Source organism: Gadus chalcogrammus, chromosome 8, assembly GCF_026213295.1.
Source record: "Gadus chalcogrammus isolate NIFS_2021 chromosome 8, NIFS_Gcha_1.0, whole genome shotgun sequence".
In the NCBI taxonomy this organism is placed as follows: Eukaryota; Metazoa; Chordata; class Actinopteri; order Gadiformes; family Gadidae; genus Gadus; species Gadus chalcogrammus.
In genome coordinates this window covers 10,474,835-10,490,271 of record NC_079419.1, presented here as the reverse complement: position 1 = coordinate 10,490,271, position 15,437 = coordinate 10,474,835, and the positions used below count along the sequence as shown (strand labels likewise).

The following is a 15,437-nucleotide window of genomic DNA, read 5'->3' as shown; positions in this document are numbered from 1 at the left end:
TTGAGCTGCTCCCCCCGCGACCCGACCCCGGATAAGCGGATGACGATGAGGATGAGGATATAAAAGTTTAAAAGGATAGTATTAATCTTTGGCTATTGAGCACGAAGCTACGAACGATTCTGAAATAAAAATGTGTATTTCTTAGCATTTAAGCTAGCTCATAGCTTACAAAATCCTGGACATATCTGTCGTCAATGCTAATTGATTGATTTATAGATTATTGACTTTACAATAGAGTGATTTCATAATGTAACCAATAAAATCCCATCCTAGAAACTGATATATTTTACAATTGAGAAATACTTGCCAGCCGGTAAATCTCTCATTGTTTTCAAGAATCGTACTATCAACTCTCCCAAAACACGAGCTACGCTAGCTAGGCTTACTACGCTAGCTAGGCTTACTACGCTAGCTAGGCTTACTACGCTAGCTAGGCTTACTACGCTAGCTAGGCTTACTACGCTAGCTAGGCTTACTACGCTAGCTAGGCTTACTACGCTAGCTAGGCTTACTACGCTAGCTAGGCTTACTACGCTAGCTAGGCTTACTACGCTAGCTAGGCTTACTACGCTAGCTAGGCTAGATCGCAGCACACAGTTGCACAGCCAGATTTTTTCCCATTCTACTAAGTGGCAGGGGCCTAGTCTTACAAGTCACCACTCTGAATGAACGACGACCAGACTCCAAACTCGTAACCCGTCGTATTAACCGTGAGTCACACGCCGACGGAGAACCCGCTGAGCTCGGGGGGTTTCCCTGGCCAGGGTCCGAGCCCGTCGGCGCGCAGAGCCGCGTCGAACCGCCGCCGCGCGCTCTGGTACCGGCCGGCCTCCATCTTGGAGCCGGAATAGGTCATCGATGACGACGAGTCCTCAGACCACGACTCTCCCTTCAGCTGAGAGAGAGTCCGAGAGAATGTTAAGCGTTAATTTAAAAAACATATAAATCAAGATAACAATATACTGTTAGAATATAATGTTATTAGCATTAGACTTAAACAATCTGTGTTTTCACTTTCTTCCTCCAAAATGTACTCCAGTCCTGTTGTGTGTGTGATATTAATAGTTTGGTGCTTAGTTATATTGGTTTTTTTTCCGGTCCAAAGTGATTTGAATGCTTTTCTAAATAATTGTAAGGCTTCGCTCCGTGTTTTCATCACATTTTAAACTGTGGCCATTTGCTCAATCGTAGCTTTAATCTGGGAGTGAAATACATCACCTTAATGGAGCCGACTCTCAGACCGCTGCAGGGGATTGGAACCACTAGGCTAATGCGGCTGGACTAATGCATCAGCATTATGTCACACTTGTGTTTCTTGTATGGAGGTCGCTACTTCTTAAACGTTAGCATATTTGATTAAACTGCTGATTACTAGTGTTTCCAATATCCCAGTACAACTTTCATCCGATAACAACGTGACTCATGCTGCTTTGTTTAGAACATCTCGATAACAACGGCTTTCGGTTCTCCGTTCGTCGGTCTGGAACGCGGCCTGGGGCCACAGCTCTCAGGTCAGGGGGCCCCAGCTCGCAGGTCAGGGGGCTCCATGAGCTCTCAGGTCAGGGGGCCCCAGCTCTCAGGTCAGGGGGCTCCAGAGCACTGAGTACAGCTAGAAATAAGGGCTGAAGCATGACCCTGGCTGGCCTCACATCTTCTAATGAAGCTAGCCTGGCTAGCTTGGTGTCCCGGTGAAGCTACTGCGCTAATGTGGTAACATCCTGTCTCTCAGGGCGTTCAGGTGGAAACATCCCAGCCGTCTCCACGGTAACGAGGAGAGAGTCAACCCCCCCCCCCTCACCTGTTGCTGGAGACGCCGCCATCGGGCGAACAGCGAACGGCGGCAGAGGCGGGACGCCCCCCCGCCACCGGACCTCTGGCCCGAGGAGGTGCTGAGCTCCTCCGGTCCCCCGGCCCCCAGGGTCCAGTTGAGGCTGAGGTCGGGGGACCGCCCCCCTGGGCGGGGCTCGCTGCCGGACACACCTGGGCGAGAGCAGGGCGCAGAGGTCACAGTGGGCTCGGTCATAATTATGTTATGTTAGTAACATCCTAAAGCTATGTTAATGTTAGTAAAATCATACAGCCCGGTCTTAATAATGTAATGTTAGTAACATCCTAAAGCCCAGTCATAACGTAATGTTAGTAACATCCTACAGCCGGTCATAATAGCGTAACGTTAGTAACATCCTATAGCCCGGTCATAATGTAAGGTTAATAACATCCTACAGCCCGGTCATAATAATGTAATGTTAGTAACATCCTACAGCCCGGTCATAATGTAATAGTTAATCCAATATCTGATTATTCGAAATGACGTACGTGGGTATTCGATTGGGCCCTGGGAGGGGCCAATGGGGATCTTAAAATGTTGTGCAAATTATTTTTGCACAACATTTTGTAATGTAATGTTTGTAACATCCTACAGGCTGGTCATAAAAACGTGATGTTAGTAACATCTTACAGCTTGGTCATAATGTAATGTGAGTGACATCCTACAGCCCGGTCATAATGTAATGGTAGATGTAATGTTAGTAACATCCTACAGCCTGGTCATAATGTAAGGTTAGATGTAATGTTAGTAACATTCTACAGCTTGGTCATAATGTAAGGTTAGATGTAATGTGAGTGACATCCTACAGCTTGGTCATAATGTAAGGTTAGATGTAATGTTAGTAACATCCTACAGCTTGGTCATAATGTAAGGTTAGATGTAATGTTAGTAACATCCTACAGCTTGGTCATAATGTAAGGTTAGATGTAATGTTAGTAACATCCTACAGCTTGGTCATAATGTAAGGTTAGATGTAATGTTAGTAACATCCTACAGCTTGGTCATAATGTAAGGTTAGATGTAATGTTAATAACATCCTACAGCCTGGGCGCGGCAGGGTCCGGCGGTAGGGCAGGGCCAAGTGTCGGAGGTGAGCCGTGCGGCGGGCTAGGGTCCGGGCCAGGTGTCCGGTGTGACCGAGCCCCCCAACCGTCAGACTGAAAAGGTATACCGGCTCCACCAGCTGGGACAGCAGTGCACCCTGCAGGCCCAGCACACTCCACCTGTTTTGGGGACATGGGAAATACACCTGTTGGTGTAGTACACCTGTTGGTGAACTACACCTCTTGGTGGAATACACCTGTTGGTAGAATACACCTGTTGGTAGAATACACCTGTTGGCGTAGTACACCTGTTGTTGAACTACACCTCTTGGTGGAATACACCTTTTGGTAGAATACACCTGTTGGTGGACTACACCTGTTTGTGGAGTTCACCGGTTGGGAAGTATTAATATTCACAAAATAACCGAACAAGATTTAAATCAGCTCACCTGGCTATTTTGTCGGTGCAGGACATGGTGATGAGAGGTTGACCCGGTGACTTCACCCCTCCTTCCTGATTGGCTCTGGGCTGCTGCCTCACAGGAAGTGTTCCCTCTCCTCCTGCAGTCTTCATGCGGAGGCGACAGTGGAATCTCTGTGCCGGTTTGTTGCCATGGAGGTCTGGCGGACAGGAAGTCGTGTTGGTTTAATTTCCTCTGAAGTTTGAGACACTTACAGGCTGCGTCTTGATTGCGAGGACACTTTGTAAATAGGTGGAGGGTGAAGCTAACATTTTTCTGAATGATTTTTCATAGGACACAACCTAGGTACGTACATGGCTGTAGCCAGGATTTGCGGCTTCAGTTGCGGGCGTTCAGTTTTGTTGGTGGAGGCGGACACACAGCTGACACAAAGTATCAAGTCTCTGAATTAAATAATAAGGTACTAAGCATTTACCCATCTCGGAGAAGTCTGTATACAGCTGTATTTAGTTTCTCATTAAATTGCAATCTCTAGAGAAATGACGGAGGTCCGGGCCTCGATGACCTTATAGCCGGGTATGGGCACGGCTACATAGACTGGGCATCGCGTCAAGGAAGCATCAGACGGTTGATTAGTGGGTATGGGATTACCCATAAGGCTGTGCGGCGCCAGGGCCCACAGCAGGTGTCGGGGTGTTCCTTACTCATGGCGGCCGTCCCGTAGGGGCAGTGGAGGCGAGCGTCTCCACAGGGCGAGGAGCTGACGAACATGTGGAAGAGGAGGCCCTCTTTCAGCCTGAAGACCCCGCCCGGACCCTCTCTGAATACCGAGTCCTCCGCCCGCTCCACGGCCTCCGCTCGCGGGCTGCAGAGTAGCAGCAGGAGGGTCACAGGGGTCAGTCCACTATGCAGGATGAGGCAGAATGTCATTCGGACCCCCAGGGTTCACTGTGAAACATAGGGTTCAACTTTACAACATTTAGGCCCAATCCCATTCCCCTTACCCTTACCCCTTCCCCCTAACAAGTTGGAGGGGGAAGGGTAAGGGGTAGAAATGGGATTGGGCCTTACATTCAGGGCATTGAGCAGACGCTTTTATCCAAAGCCACTTACAATAAGTGCATTAGTCAGAAGAAAGAGAAGCAACAATATATCGCTGTCGGTATAGTGAAGATGTTCATAGAACCAAGTGCCAAGCACTAACAATCACTAGGTTAACCCATTCCCTGTATACAACAAAGATAGCTAGGATAAGATGCTACACAATGCTAAGTACTAAATATAGCTAGGATAAGATGCTACACAATGCTAAGCACTATTTTCAAGTGAACATGCATTGTGTTCTGCCCTGAGTTTGCCCTGGAATCACTCCATGGATTCAGGATTCATCCTCTGGATTCACAACATGCCTCCCGCTTAGGGCCCGTCGTCGTTCCTCACCCCAGGAGGAACAGCTCCAGCTGGGTGTAGAGGAACCCGACCAGTGCCCGCCGGGCCATGACCTCGGCGTGGCAGTCGTTGACCGCCCAGCCCTGGTCCCTCTGGGCCCCCCCAGACAAACACCTGGTCCCGGAGCCAAGGGCCACCACCTGGGCCCCCCGCAGGGAGAACCCTAGAGGGGGGGGGAAGAGAGAGATGGGGAGAGTGGAGTTAAAATGGAGCTAGGAATTTGAGATTATGTATAATCAGTCCGTTGTTGAGTCTAAACTGAGTTTACCCAGATATATATATATTTTCATAATCCTACTTAAAAGACCAAAGAAAGGATAAACCACGTTCCCAATGAACCCATCACCGACCTCTGGTAAAGTTACCTCTGCAAGGAAACTCCCAGTTCCCACTGTCCTTGAATGCATCACCCACCTCTGGTAAAGTTACCTCTGAAGGGAACCTCCCAGTTCTCACTGTCCTTCAACGCTTCACCTACCTCTGGTAAAGTTACCGCTGAAGAGAAACTTGAACGCAGCACCCACCTCGGGTCATCACCACCCCGGCCAGGCCCTTGTGGCGGGCGTGCGAGGTAGAGCCCCAGCTGTGGGTCAGCTCGGCGAACTTCTCTCTCACCAGGTCGAACACGGCCTCTGAGAAGAGCTGGAGAACAGCAGGCAGCGAGGTCAGTGAAGGACCTCTCTGAACCACACCACTGAAGAAGAACATGTGATGTTACGCAGTTGGAGGGTGAGGTCACAGTGCTCTGGCCTCAGTGGTTCATAAAGTGCTGTAGGACTGCATTTGTTAACGGTCCACACAGCCGGTCGTCTTCAGTGTCCGACAGTAACTGGTGTGTGGTTTGAATCCTGCTCTAATCTCTTTGACCCAAACACCTGGATCAGGTGTTTGGGTCAAAGTGTGTGTTTGATGGAGCTTAGGATCGCTGGATGTTTGAGCCCTTATTGGCTTTCCTGTAGAGGCAGGACAACAGAGTCAAATCACACAAAATAAAATGTAAAATGTCACAAAATTGACCAACTATACAACCAAACAAAAATGTCTTCCTAAGTAGACGCTCTATACTCCAATCCCATCTGGCGACACAAGGTCAGCTGTAATGAGCATGTTCCACAATTACTGCTCCCATTAATATGCTCTTCACACCTCCTGTCTACTGCCTCTCCTCCCCTCCTCCTCCTTTCCCCTCCACTCCCTCCTCCCCCCTGCTCTCCCCTCCACCTCTCCCCCCTCCTCTCCTCTCACTCCTCCCCTAGAGTCCCGTTGTCAGGGTCAAACGACGTCCATAAGGGTGGAGGCCGTGCTTGGACTTCCCCTGCGGGGCGCATCACGGCAACTATAGAGTGCTTCAGAGAGCGTTATGGTGATCAACCACCAGGGGGTCCGTACTCGCCACCATATTGAGCAGCGGACCACTGACCTGAGGTAACTGGGTGGCAGCGTTACAGGAGGTGATGCCGAGCAGCTTTCTCTCCGTCTCCATGGTAACGCTGTAGAGTGCCTGCAGGGCCGTCGCTGCCGCCCGGGTCTTGGCCAGTCGTCTGCTGCGACCGCGGCCCTCAAAGACCCTCCCCTCCACCCAGAGCACCGTCAGGAACCCCCCGACCGCGCTGCCATGCCCCCGCTCCACGAGGCACGCCCACCGGAGCCCCGGGTGGCGCCGGGCCAGCAGGTCCACCGGACCGGGCGGCTCCGGGGGACATCTGGGAAGGTGCTCCTGGACTTTGGGATTCTCAGAGCAGAGCTGACCCAGGGTCAGCCGGCCGGCCCGTCTGCTGCTGCTGGACCCGGGCAGGGGCCCGTCACCGGGCTCGGCCCCTGGAGGGTCGAACCGGACCAGGAGAGCCCCGGCGGCGTCCACCCTGTCAGCCGTGAAGTCCACGGGGCCGGGGGAGGAGCGGGCCAGGGTGGCCTGGGCCTGGGGGGCGTTGGGGAGCTGGATGAAGGAGCCGAGAGCCGACTCGGCCGCCCTCCTCTTGGCCTGTCGCTTGGTGGAGCCCCGGCCCTCGAAGCAGCGCCCGTGGACCTCCACGCCGACGGAGAACAGCGGGGCGTGGCCCGGGCCGGTCCGGGACAGCGTCTGGTACTGCAGGCCCGGCTGGAGCTCGTGGAGCTGAACCAGGGCACTCTTCTGGCTCACGGCCCAGGAGGCTCGCCTGACGCTGGGCCGTCTCGCGTTGAGGACCTGGTCCCCTCGGACCGGCGCCGGCTGACTCCTCCACACGGCGGTCTGCTGGGTTCTGGGGGCGGCGGCGCAGGAAGCTGTCGGACGGTGCCTCTGTTGGTCGTCATGGTTCTGGTTCTCGGTTCCATGGCCTGTTGGAGGGTCGGAGAAAACAAGGGCATATCAAGCTAACATAAAGACCATCGTCTTAATATATTAATATGGTCCGGGTATTGTGATCATTAATAAATAATCTGCAATATATTTTGAAAAGGAATTCTAGCTCTTTCCACTGAACTCAATACCTTTTATTCTGATTGAAAACAATTACTGTAATTATTGTTATGATGGCCTGGGTGTTACTTGGAGGACCCTTGTCTTACTGGGAGGGCCTGGGTTATACTGGGAGGACTGGGTCTTACTGGGAGGGCCTGGGTTATACCGGGAAGACTGGGTCTTACTCTGAGGATCTGGGTCTTACTGGAAGGACCTTGGTCTTACTGGGATGCCTGGGTCTTACTGGAAGGACCTGGATCTTATTGGGATGCCTGGGTCTTAATGGAAGGACGTCTTACTGTAGTTATCTGGATGTTCCGCTGTTCCCAAAGTCCTCCCGTTGCCCGGAGGGGTTTCCAGGGTCCTGCTTCGAAGGCCTGGAGGAGCAGAGGGGATGTCTACTCTTTATACATCTTGTGGACGATCTGGTCCTTTATATCCAGATACACTCTTTAAGGAGCAGAGAGGGCTGGGGCCATCTCGCTCCAGGACATTGCTCCAGGGCTGTGGCCATTGGGGATAGAACCCAGAACCATTCAGCTGGGAGTCGCCACTACCCATCCTGCTCCCCATATCAACATCATGGTACCCTATCTCTGCCAACATGTGACCTGCAGAAATACCTCCCAGCAAGCCAACCATTCAGTCCATGGTCAGCGTTGGAGAGGAAGATCTGTGTTGATCAGCAGGTCCAGATGGTTGTCTCAAATCACACAAAGAGCCCACTGCTCTGATAGCATCTTTAACTCTCGCCTAGTATGTGTAGTACACTGCTCCTATAGCATAGTTATGTAGCACGGTTAGCATAGCTCTCTAGTCTGATAGCAACCTTATGTAACATGGTTCGCGTAGCACTCTGTTCTCATTGCATTGTTATGTAGCATGGTTAGCATGGTTCTCTAGTCTCATAATCTCTCTACTAAGCTTGGTGTCCACCAGCAGGGCTGTGAGCTCCTCATTTGGCCGTCACTAATGAAGCTTATTTAATGAAATAATGAAATTATTCATGGAGGTTGGCAGCCATGCGCTGACCGCATGTGTGTGTGTTGCGTTTATTCTTCGTGGTGTTTGTGTGTTTTGTGGAGGTGTGTCAATTCTGTATAGTGTGTGTGTGTATCTGTGTGTGTGTGTGTGTGTGTGTGTGTGTGTGTGTGTGTGTGTGTGTGTGTGTGTGAATATTTGTGTGTGTGTGTGTTGTTTGTATGAATGTGTGTGTGTGTGTGTCTGTGTGATTTCTGACAGCTGTGGATAATCTCATCTGCTAGGTCTAATTAATGTTAAGCTATTTAATTGTCTGGTAATGTCGTCTTCCTCAAGGGCAAAGAAAGAGAGCCACTTGTGGCCGAGGCGAGGCTAACCTCCAGCGACCTAGCTTAGTGGTAGCTTCAGGTTAGCATGAACGACAGACAAAGTGTTACTTTACTTTGCCTTAAATAACTGTTTAGATAAAAATTGCTGTTGGTGAGAGTTGAGAGACAAAGGTTGTATCAGCGATGTGGGCGACGTCACATCTGTATTTGCTGCGAGCTCCCAAACAAACAGACAGAGCCAGCTCGCTCCTCCCTTCCGTGTTTCGTGCATCCAGTAAAAACTATCATGAACGCAGCGCAAAACCCCACAACACCCACCCCTTGTCGGTGATTGGTTGGAATACTATTTATTTTAGTTTTGAGTGGTTTGTAGTGCTTGTTTTTGTGTACGATCTCGCAGCATAGGCTGCCTACAGATGTGGCCTGCTTATGGGGCGGGCAGCTAGCGGGAGGAGAGATCGGATGAATTTGATCATTTATGTTTCGGCCTAGAATCGCTGATACAACCTTTAAGAGAGCAAATTATGAACAAGAAACGCCCCTCCCTCCCTCTCTGCCTCCATCTCCCTCTCTGCTCCTCCTCCCTTTCGGTTCCCCCCTCCCTGTCTCCCTGCTCCTCACAATCTGTGCTCCTCCTTCCTTCTCTGCCTCCATCTCCCTCTCTGCTCCTCCCTTTCCCTGCTCCTGCCTCCCACTCTACTCCTCCCCCTCTACTCCCCCCTCTCTGCTCCTCCCTCCCTCTCTACTCTCCCCTCTCTGCTCCTCCCTCCCTCTCTGCTCCTCCCTCCCTCTCTACTCCTCCCTCTCTGCTCCTCCCTCCCTCTCTGCTCCTCCCTCCCTCTCTGCTCCTCCCTCTCTACTCCTCCCCCTCTACTCCCCCCTCTCTGCTCCTCCCTCTCTACTCCCCCCTCTCTGCTCCTCCCTCTCTACTCCCCCCTCTCTGCTCCTCCCTCCCTCTCTCTCCTCCTCCCTCTCTACTCCTCCCTCTCTGCTCCTCCCTCCCTCTCTACTCCTCCCTCTCTACTCCTCCCTCTCTACTCCTCCCTCTCTGCTCCTCCCTCTCTGCTCCTCCCCCTCTACTCCCCCCTCTCTGCTCCTCCCTCTCTACTCCTCCCTCTCTACTCCTCCCTCTCTACTCCTCCCTCTCTGCTCCTCCCTCTCTGCTCCTCCCTCTCTGCTCCTCCCTCTCTGCTCCTCCCTCTCTACCCCTCCCCTCTACTCCCCCCTCTCTGCTCCTCCCTCTCTACTCCCCCCTCTCTGCTCCTCCCTGCCACTCTACTCCTCCCTCCCTATGTTTCTCCACCATAGAGAAGTGTTACATTCAAGCTCCTCTGATTGAAAGGCAAGATGGATTCCCCGAACCAATCAGTGAAGACAGGCCCTGATTGGTCTAAACACCTCCGCCCTGGCGGTCTTTACCGTTAATGTTAACGACTGCATAAAGAGCAGTTTATTTACCAACGTTTTTAACAGAATCCTTTACGGTTCATATAGGCATACTGGAGCACGCCGATGTTCAGAGTTCACCTGGACTCTGCATAGGCTCCCCCCTTACCCCCCCCCCCCCCACACACACACCCCTACTCTACTCTTATTGTATGTTGTACGTCCTGTCACTTAGCATTGTTTAGCATCTTATCCTAGCTCTGTTGTATACAGGGAATGGGTTAACCTAGTGATGTTAGTACTTGGCACTCGGTTCTATGAACTTCCTTACTGTACCGACAGCGAAATATTGTTGTTTCTCCTACTTCTGACAAATGGACTAATTGTAAGTGACTTTGGATAAAAGCGTCTGAGAATGCCCTGAAGGTAAAGGTAAATACAGGCCGCAGACCGTCGTACCGCATCCTTTCGTCCGTTCGCTGTGTGAGCCTGGTCGTGGCCCCCTGCTGTCTCCCAGCAGCCCGCCGTCCTACTACTCTTCCTCAGCGCAGAGCACCAGTTTCGCCTCAGCCTGTTCACCACCATGGTACTCTAGTTGTCATGGTGACCTCACTGCGTCGGTGGCAGAACACCCTGATGTCCCGGGGAAGCAGACAGCGGGCGGGACTGAGAATAGACGCTTTTGGGGCACTTTGAATAAGGATTACATTTAATACAAAAGCCATCAGGAGTAATCTGGGGGCTTATGATAAACAATGTTTAATCCCTCAAATCTGACCTGTTGCCCAGAGGAATGTAATTATCATTAGCAGAGCTCTCAACTTGATGAGACTTCCCACAATGACTGTCTTGGGGATTCGCTCCAGAGCCGACACGTGTGGGATTTGACAAAGGTTGGCCGTTAGAAACGTTTATATCGGACACGCTACTATCAGGACGCAGCTCAAACTCACGGTTAAACACAAGTTGAGTTATCACTAATTGCTTTATGTCCATTGAAATAATAAGACATATGAGAGGCATAAACATGGAGATGTTGATTTCCTCATGAAGGCGTTTATGACCACATTCTGCATGTCCAGCGTGACGGGAGGTTCAGAGCCAGGTACCATCTAGAGGTCCGCAGTCCTCCCACCCCAGCACTGGTTCAGGACCAGTGCTGGAGTGCTGAATAGCCTACTGGGCTACGCTGTGGTTCCAGAAGTACCTTGGTCCCAGTCTGTCGGCCCCCTGTCCTGCACTTCAAACACACACAGGACTCTGAACTGGAGATAGTAGGATTTACCCCGAGTTACGCTTCTGCACAACCCATCCCTCCTGCTGTGAGTCCCCTGACCCGTCTGGGTTCTCAGGCGGAGAACCAGTCGGAGAACCAGGCTTAGAACCAGACTCAGAACCAGGCTGAGAACCAGGCTGAGAACCAGGCTGAGAACCAGGCTGAGAACCAGACTGACGACCAGGCTGAGAACCAGACTGAGAACTGGGCTGAGAACCAGGCTGCCTGGTTCTCAGCCCGGTTCTCAGCCCGGTTCTCAGCCTGGTTCTCAGCCTGGTCCTTCTCTCAGAAGACCTCCTCATCTGAACCCCCCCAGGGCCCAGGCCCCCTCCTCACCTTGACAACGTCTTTTCCTCCTCCTCTTGAACCCGTGTTTCAGGGGCCGTTCGGGGCCCCCCATAGTCCAGCTGCCTCCTCCCACCTCCTCCTCCATCAGGGTCCGTGTTCTCACTGGGCACTGGGAGCTCTGTGCTCACGCTCCTCTCTGAGTCGTCTGCTCAACAGTTGAGCGCTGGGGGGGGGGTGATGGTCCCGTATGGGCGCCCCCCAGTGGGGGAACGGGGAACTCCACTCTGCGATCTGATTCAGTACCTCGGAGAGCGGGACTCTCTCTCTCTCTCTCTCTCTCTAGTCTCTGTCGCTCTGGTCTCTCTCTCATCTTCTCCTCTCTCTCATCTCTCTCTCTCTCTCTCTCTCTCTCCTCTTTCTGTCCTCTCTGTCTCTGTCTCTCTCAATCTCTCTCTCTTCTCTCATCGCTCTCTCCTCTCTCTCTCTCTCTCTCTCTCTCTCTCTCTCTCTCTCTCTCTCTCTCTCTCTCTCTCTCTCTCTGTTTAGCATGATAATGGCTCCTCTGTAATCCTCCAGCGGTTCCTCTAATCCCTGCCAGTCAGCTCTTGTCTCCTCAATCCCAACGTCTCATGACTTTATCAGTCTGCTATCGTCTCCTTCTCATCTTCACGCCCAGCCAAGCGTTCAGCTCTACACTGGAGGCTGTCCTCCCCCACCTCACCCTCCTCACCTCCCTCCATCCCACTCACACCTCACCCTCACCTCTCCCCCATCTCCACCTTACCCTTTTCTTCCTGCCCTGCTCTCCCCTCCCTCCATCCCACTCCCACCTCCACCAGCATTCCTCCCTCCCCTCCCTCCCTCCCTCCCCCTCTCCCTACTCCAACCCGGGTCTATCTCCCTCTCCCAGACCGTGTGGTGTGCCCTTGGCCCCAGAACCTGGAGGGGCCCCGGAATGAGTTCAATGTACCTGCAAGTCTGACACCGTCGCTTCCCTGTGCCCTCGGGCCAGGCATTAAAGCAAGCAGACTCCATTTCACGCCCAGCCGAGAGGAGATGTTGTCTCCATCTCCTCCCAGGACCTGGAGCGGTCCATACGTCTAATAGATCTTCAGAGGAACATGAAGCAGTTGGACTGAGGCTTTACATTCACGCAGGATTATATTCTATTATATTAACATATTGGTTGGTTTCTCTGTTTTTGGTGTTCTTGTTTTCCAATTTATTTTATTATGCTTGAATCCCTCCCTCCTCCTCTCTCCTTCTCCCTCCCTCCCTCTTCCCTCCCTCCCTCCTCCTCCTATCTCCTTCTCCCTCCCTCCCTCCCTCCTCCCTCCTCTTCCCTCCCTCCTCCCTCCCTCCCTCCTCCCTCCTCTTCCCTCCCTCCTCCCTCCCTCCCCCCCTGCTCCCTCCCTCCCTCCCTCTTCCCTCCCACCTCCCTCCCTCCCTCCCCCCCAGCTCCTCCCCCCCTCCTTTAAGTGCTGTTATTGTTCAGTTCAGACTTCTCTTCAGGTAACGCTAGGTGAAGACAGCGGGAGCAGCAGATTAAAACCGAGATCATATACTCATTAGCCTGATTAGGTTCATAAATATGTAGAAGACTAAAGACTAAAGCACAGATCAAATACGTTTAGTTTCCTCAGAGTGTCCCACCATCTTTCTCTTAGAGTTTATCGCTACCTTAGTGTTATGGCTGACACTGCTTGTCGCTAATGTTTAAAGATTAGCTTTTTGTTGTGTCGTTTATAGATTATAGATTAATAATAAGTATTATGCTAATAAACCCCCCATAGTATGAAGTGCTTATGAATGTGAATCTGCCACTATATAGCTTTCACTGTTAGCATATAGCTTAGACTCTAGCTGCAACTGTGAATTGATAGCTGATACTTTGCACTAATCGTATTTTCTTTGCGTAAGTAAGGGCATGTGTTCAGTTTTTAATAGTTTTCTCTGGTGCTCACCCTGCGTGTGTAAATAAAAAAAATACAAAATGAAGCATTAGAGAACAGTGCCACCTCTGGCCAGACATGGTCATTAAAGCTCTGACACCGTAGCATACGATGTCAGGTAACACAGTGGGGACACATCACAGTGAGTGTGAAGGGTTGATCAGTCTGTTCTGTGACTGGACTGTAGTGTGACTTCTAGAAGACCAGGCTGCTGCCTTGATCAATAGTATCTCTCCCTCCCCTCCCATCAATTCATCTAAAGCCTTTTAACACTGAAGGCAGACTGCCTTCAGTGTTAAAAGGCTTTAGACACTGCCTTAGGAAGTGTCCAAATGTCTTGAGAACGCACCAGACGTTATTCAGAAGGTGCTTCAGACCTTCAAAAGATAACGACCATACCTTATGTTTGACTCTTCTGTTATGTTTGCTTGTCTTGAACAACAAAAGTATTCGTGTGTCGATTTGACCCGCTGCATGTTTAAACATACAAAGATGGTCAGAAACCCCAAAAACCCAATTTTAAATATGGTGTACCTCATTACTAACACCATCAAATGTTTTTCTCCGATTTTCAAAGTTTTAAAAGGAAAATTGAGCAAGCAGCCATTTGAGTGGTTTTTCCATTTGATGTCCTGACATCGCCACTGTCTCTGCTCTGAATAGGGAGGAGTAGGCCTACTGTCCAACTCACAAGATGGCTGACCTTTCAATGAGATAACGTAGCGGTGAGATTTGAAGAAACTGCACCAAGGTGTGCTTCTCATTCATTGTTCAATCCTCGCAAATACTTGAATAATATAGAAACACCCACATTTTCCCACTACACAAATACACACGCCAAGACACACAAACACACACACACACACACACACACACACACACACACACACACACACACACACACACACACACACACACACACACACACACACATATTAACACACCCTTACACATACACACATAGACACACACACACACACACACACACACACACACACACACACACACACACACACACACACACACACACACACACACACACACACACACACACACACACACACACACACACACACACACACACAGGCTAACGTTTATAAACAGTATAATGGCTGCGAGGAGCTATCTTTCATTAGAAAGACATTTTTTGCAGAACTCGGAATGACCTTAGTCTAACAATACCAACAATCTTCTCTGTATCTATCTTTAATCACCACTTCACTTTCGTAAGGTCTGTGGTCTGTTAGAATTATTGGTTGTTCGCAGTCACATAACATTCTGCGATAAGCAAGATGCTGTGTGGATAAGGGATTTATATTATTGAGTGGACGTGCTGTCCCGGGGGTCGTGGTGCGGTCGCGCATTGTTCCCCTGCACGTCTCTCTATTTACCCAGCACTCAGATCTATTTTACTTGGTTGTTGTGTGTTATCATGGACCGAGGTGTATCGTTTAAGTGTGTGTGCTTTTGGGAAGTGATGACGTTGTGATGAGCCAAGTTTTTTCAGTTTAATTCAGGAAGTTACTCAACATCCTGTCTTGGTATTCATTCAATTGATTAATGAATTAAACAACGCCCTGTGTCGTCTCCCTGCGGCCATAGCGGGTATTACCCTTAATATTATTATAGTATTGGACTTTATTTTATAATATTGCACATTATCTTATAATATTACAAAAATTAAAATATTGTAATTTAGTAATATTACTAAATTACAATTTCTGTTATTACACTTTATATTGTTAACTTACACTTTATATTATTATATATGACACTATCTATTATAACATTGCACTTTATCTTATTATATTACACTATTCATTATAACATAACACTTTATATTATAATATTAAACTATATATTATAACATTACACTTTATATTATTATTACACTTTCTATTATTTTATCACATCTTCCAACCGCGACGACGTGATCTTCGAACTCATTCGACCGTTGAGCTGTCCGTCGAACGCCTAGACGGCCTCTGACTGGCTGGGCTGACAAGGGAGGCCGTCCGGAGGAACAGAGGGGGGCGATGCCCA

The 15,437-nt window shown here is 50.2% G+C and overlaps 1 protein-coding gene across 1 annotated transcript; it reads right to left on the bottom strand.

Annotated features, from left to right (window-relative positions):
- Window positions 1–715: 715 nt before the first annotated feature.
- Window positions 716–11,554, bottom strand: LOC130387258 (double-stranded RNA-specific editase B2-like). The gene is made up of 10 exons (XM_056596277.1): window positions 11,491–11,554; window positions 6,163–7,058; window positions 5,267–5,423; window positions 4,734–4,905; window positions 3,974–4,158; window positions 3,413–3,492; window positions 3,321–3,370; window positions 2,870–3,051; window positions 1,799–1,980; window positions 716–895 (listed from the first exon to the last, which is right to left on the bottom strand). Exons 1-10 carry the CDS (start codon window positions 11,552–11,554, stop codon window positions 716–718), a joined length of 2,148 nt encoding a protein of 715 aa, XP_056452252.1.
- Window positions 11,555–15,437: the final 3,883 nt, after the last annotated feature.

What these genes read in the sequence shown, in the direction of transcription:
- LOC130387258 (XM_056596277.1), bottom strand. Translation starts at nt 11,554, where the DNA reads ATGGGGGGCCCCGAACGGCCCCTGAAACACGGGTTCAAGAGGAGGAGG. An exon ending in GGAACACCCCGACACCTGCT is followed by an intron (nt 3,493 to 3,973) that starts GTGGGCCCTGGC and finishes CCTGTCCGCCAG; the next exon opens with ACCTCCATGGCAACAAACCG. An exon ending in GAGGAGAGGGAACACTTCCT is followed by an intron (nt 3,371 to 3,412) that starts GTGAGGCAGCAG and finishes GGAGGGGTGAAG; the next exon opens with TCACCGGGTCAACCTCTCAT.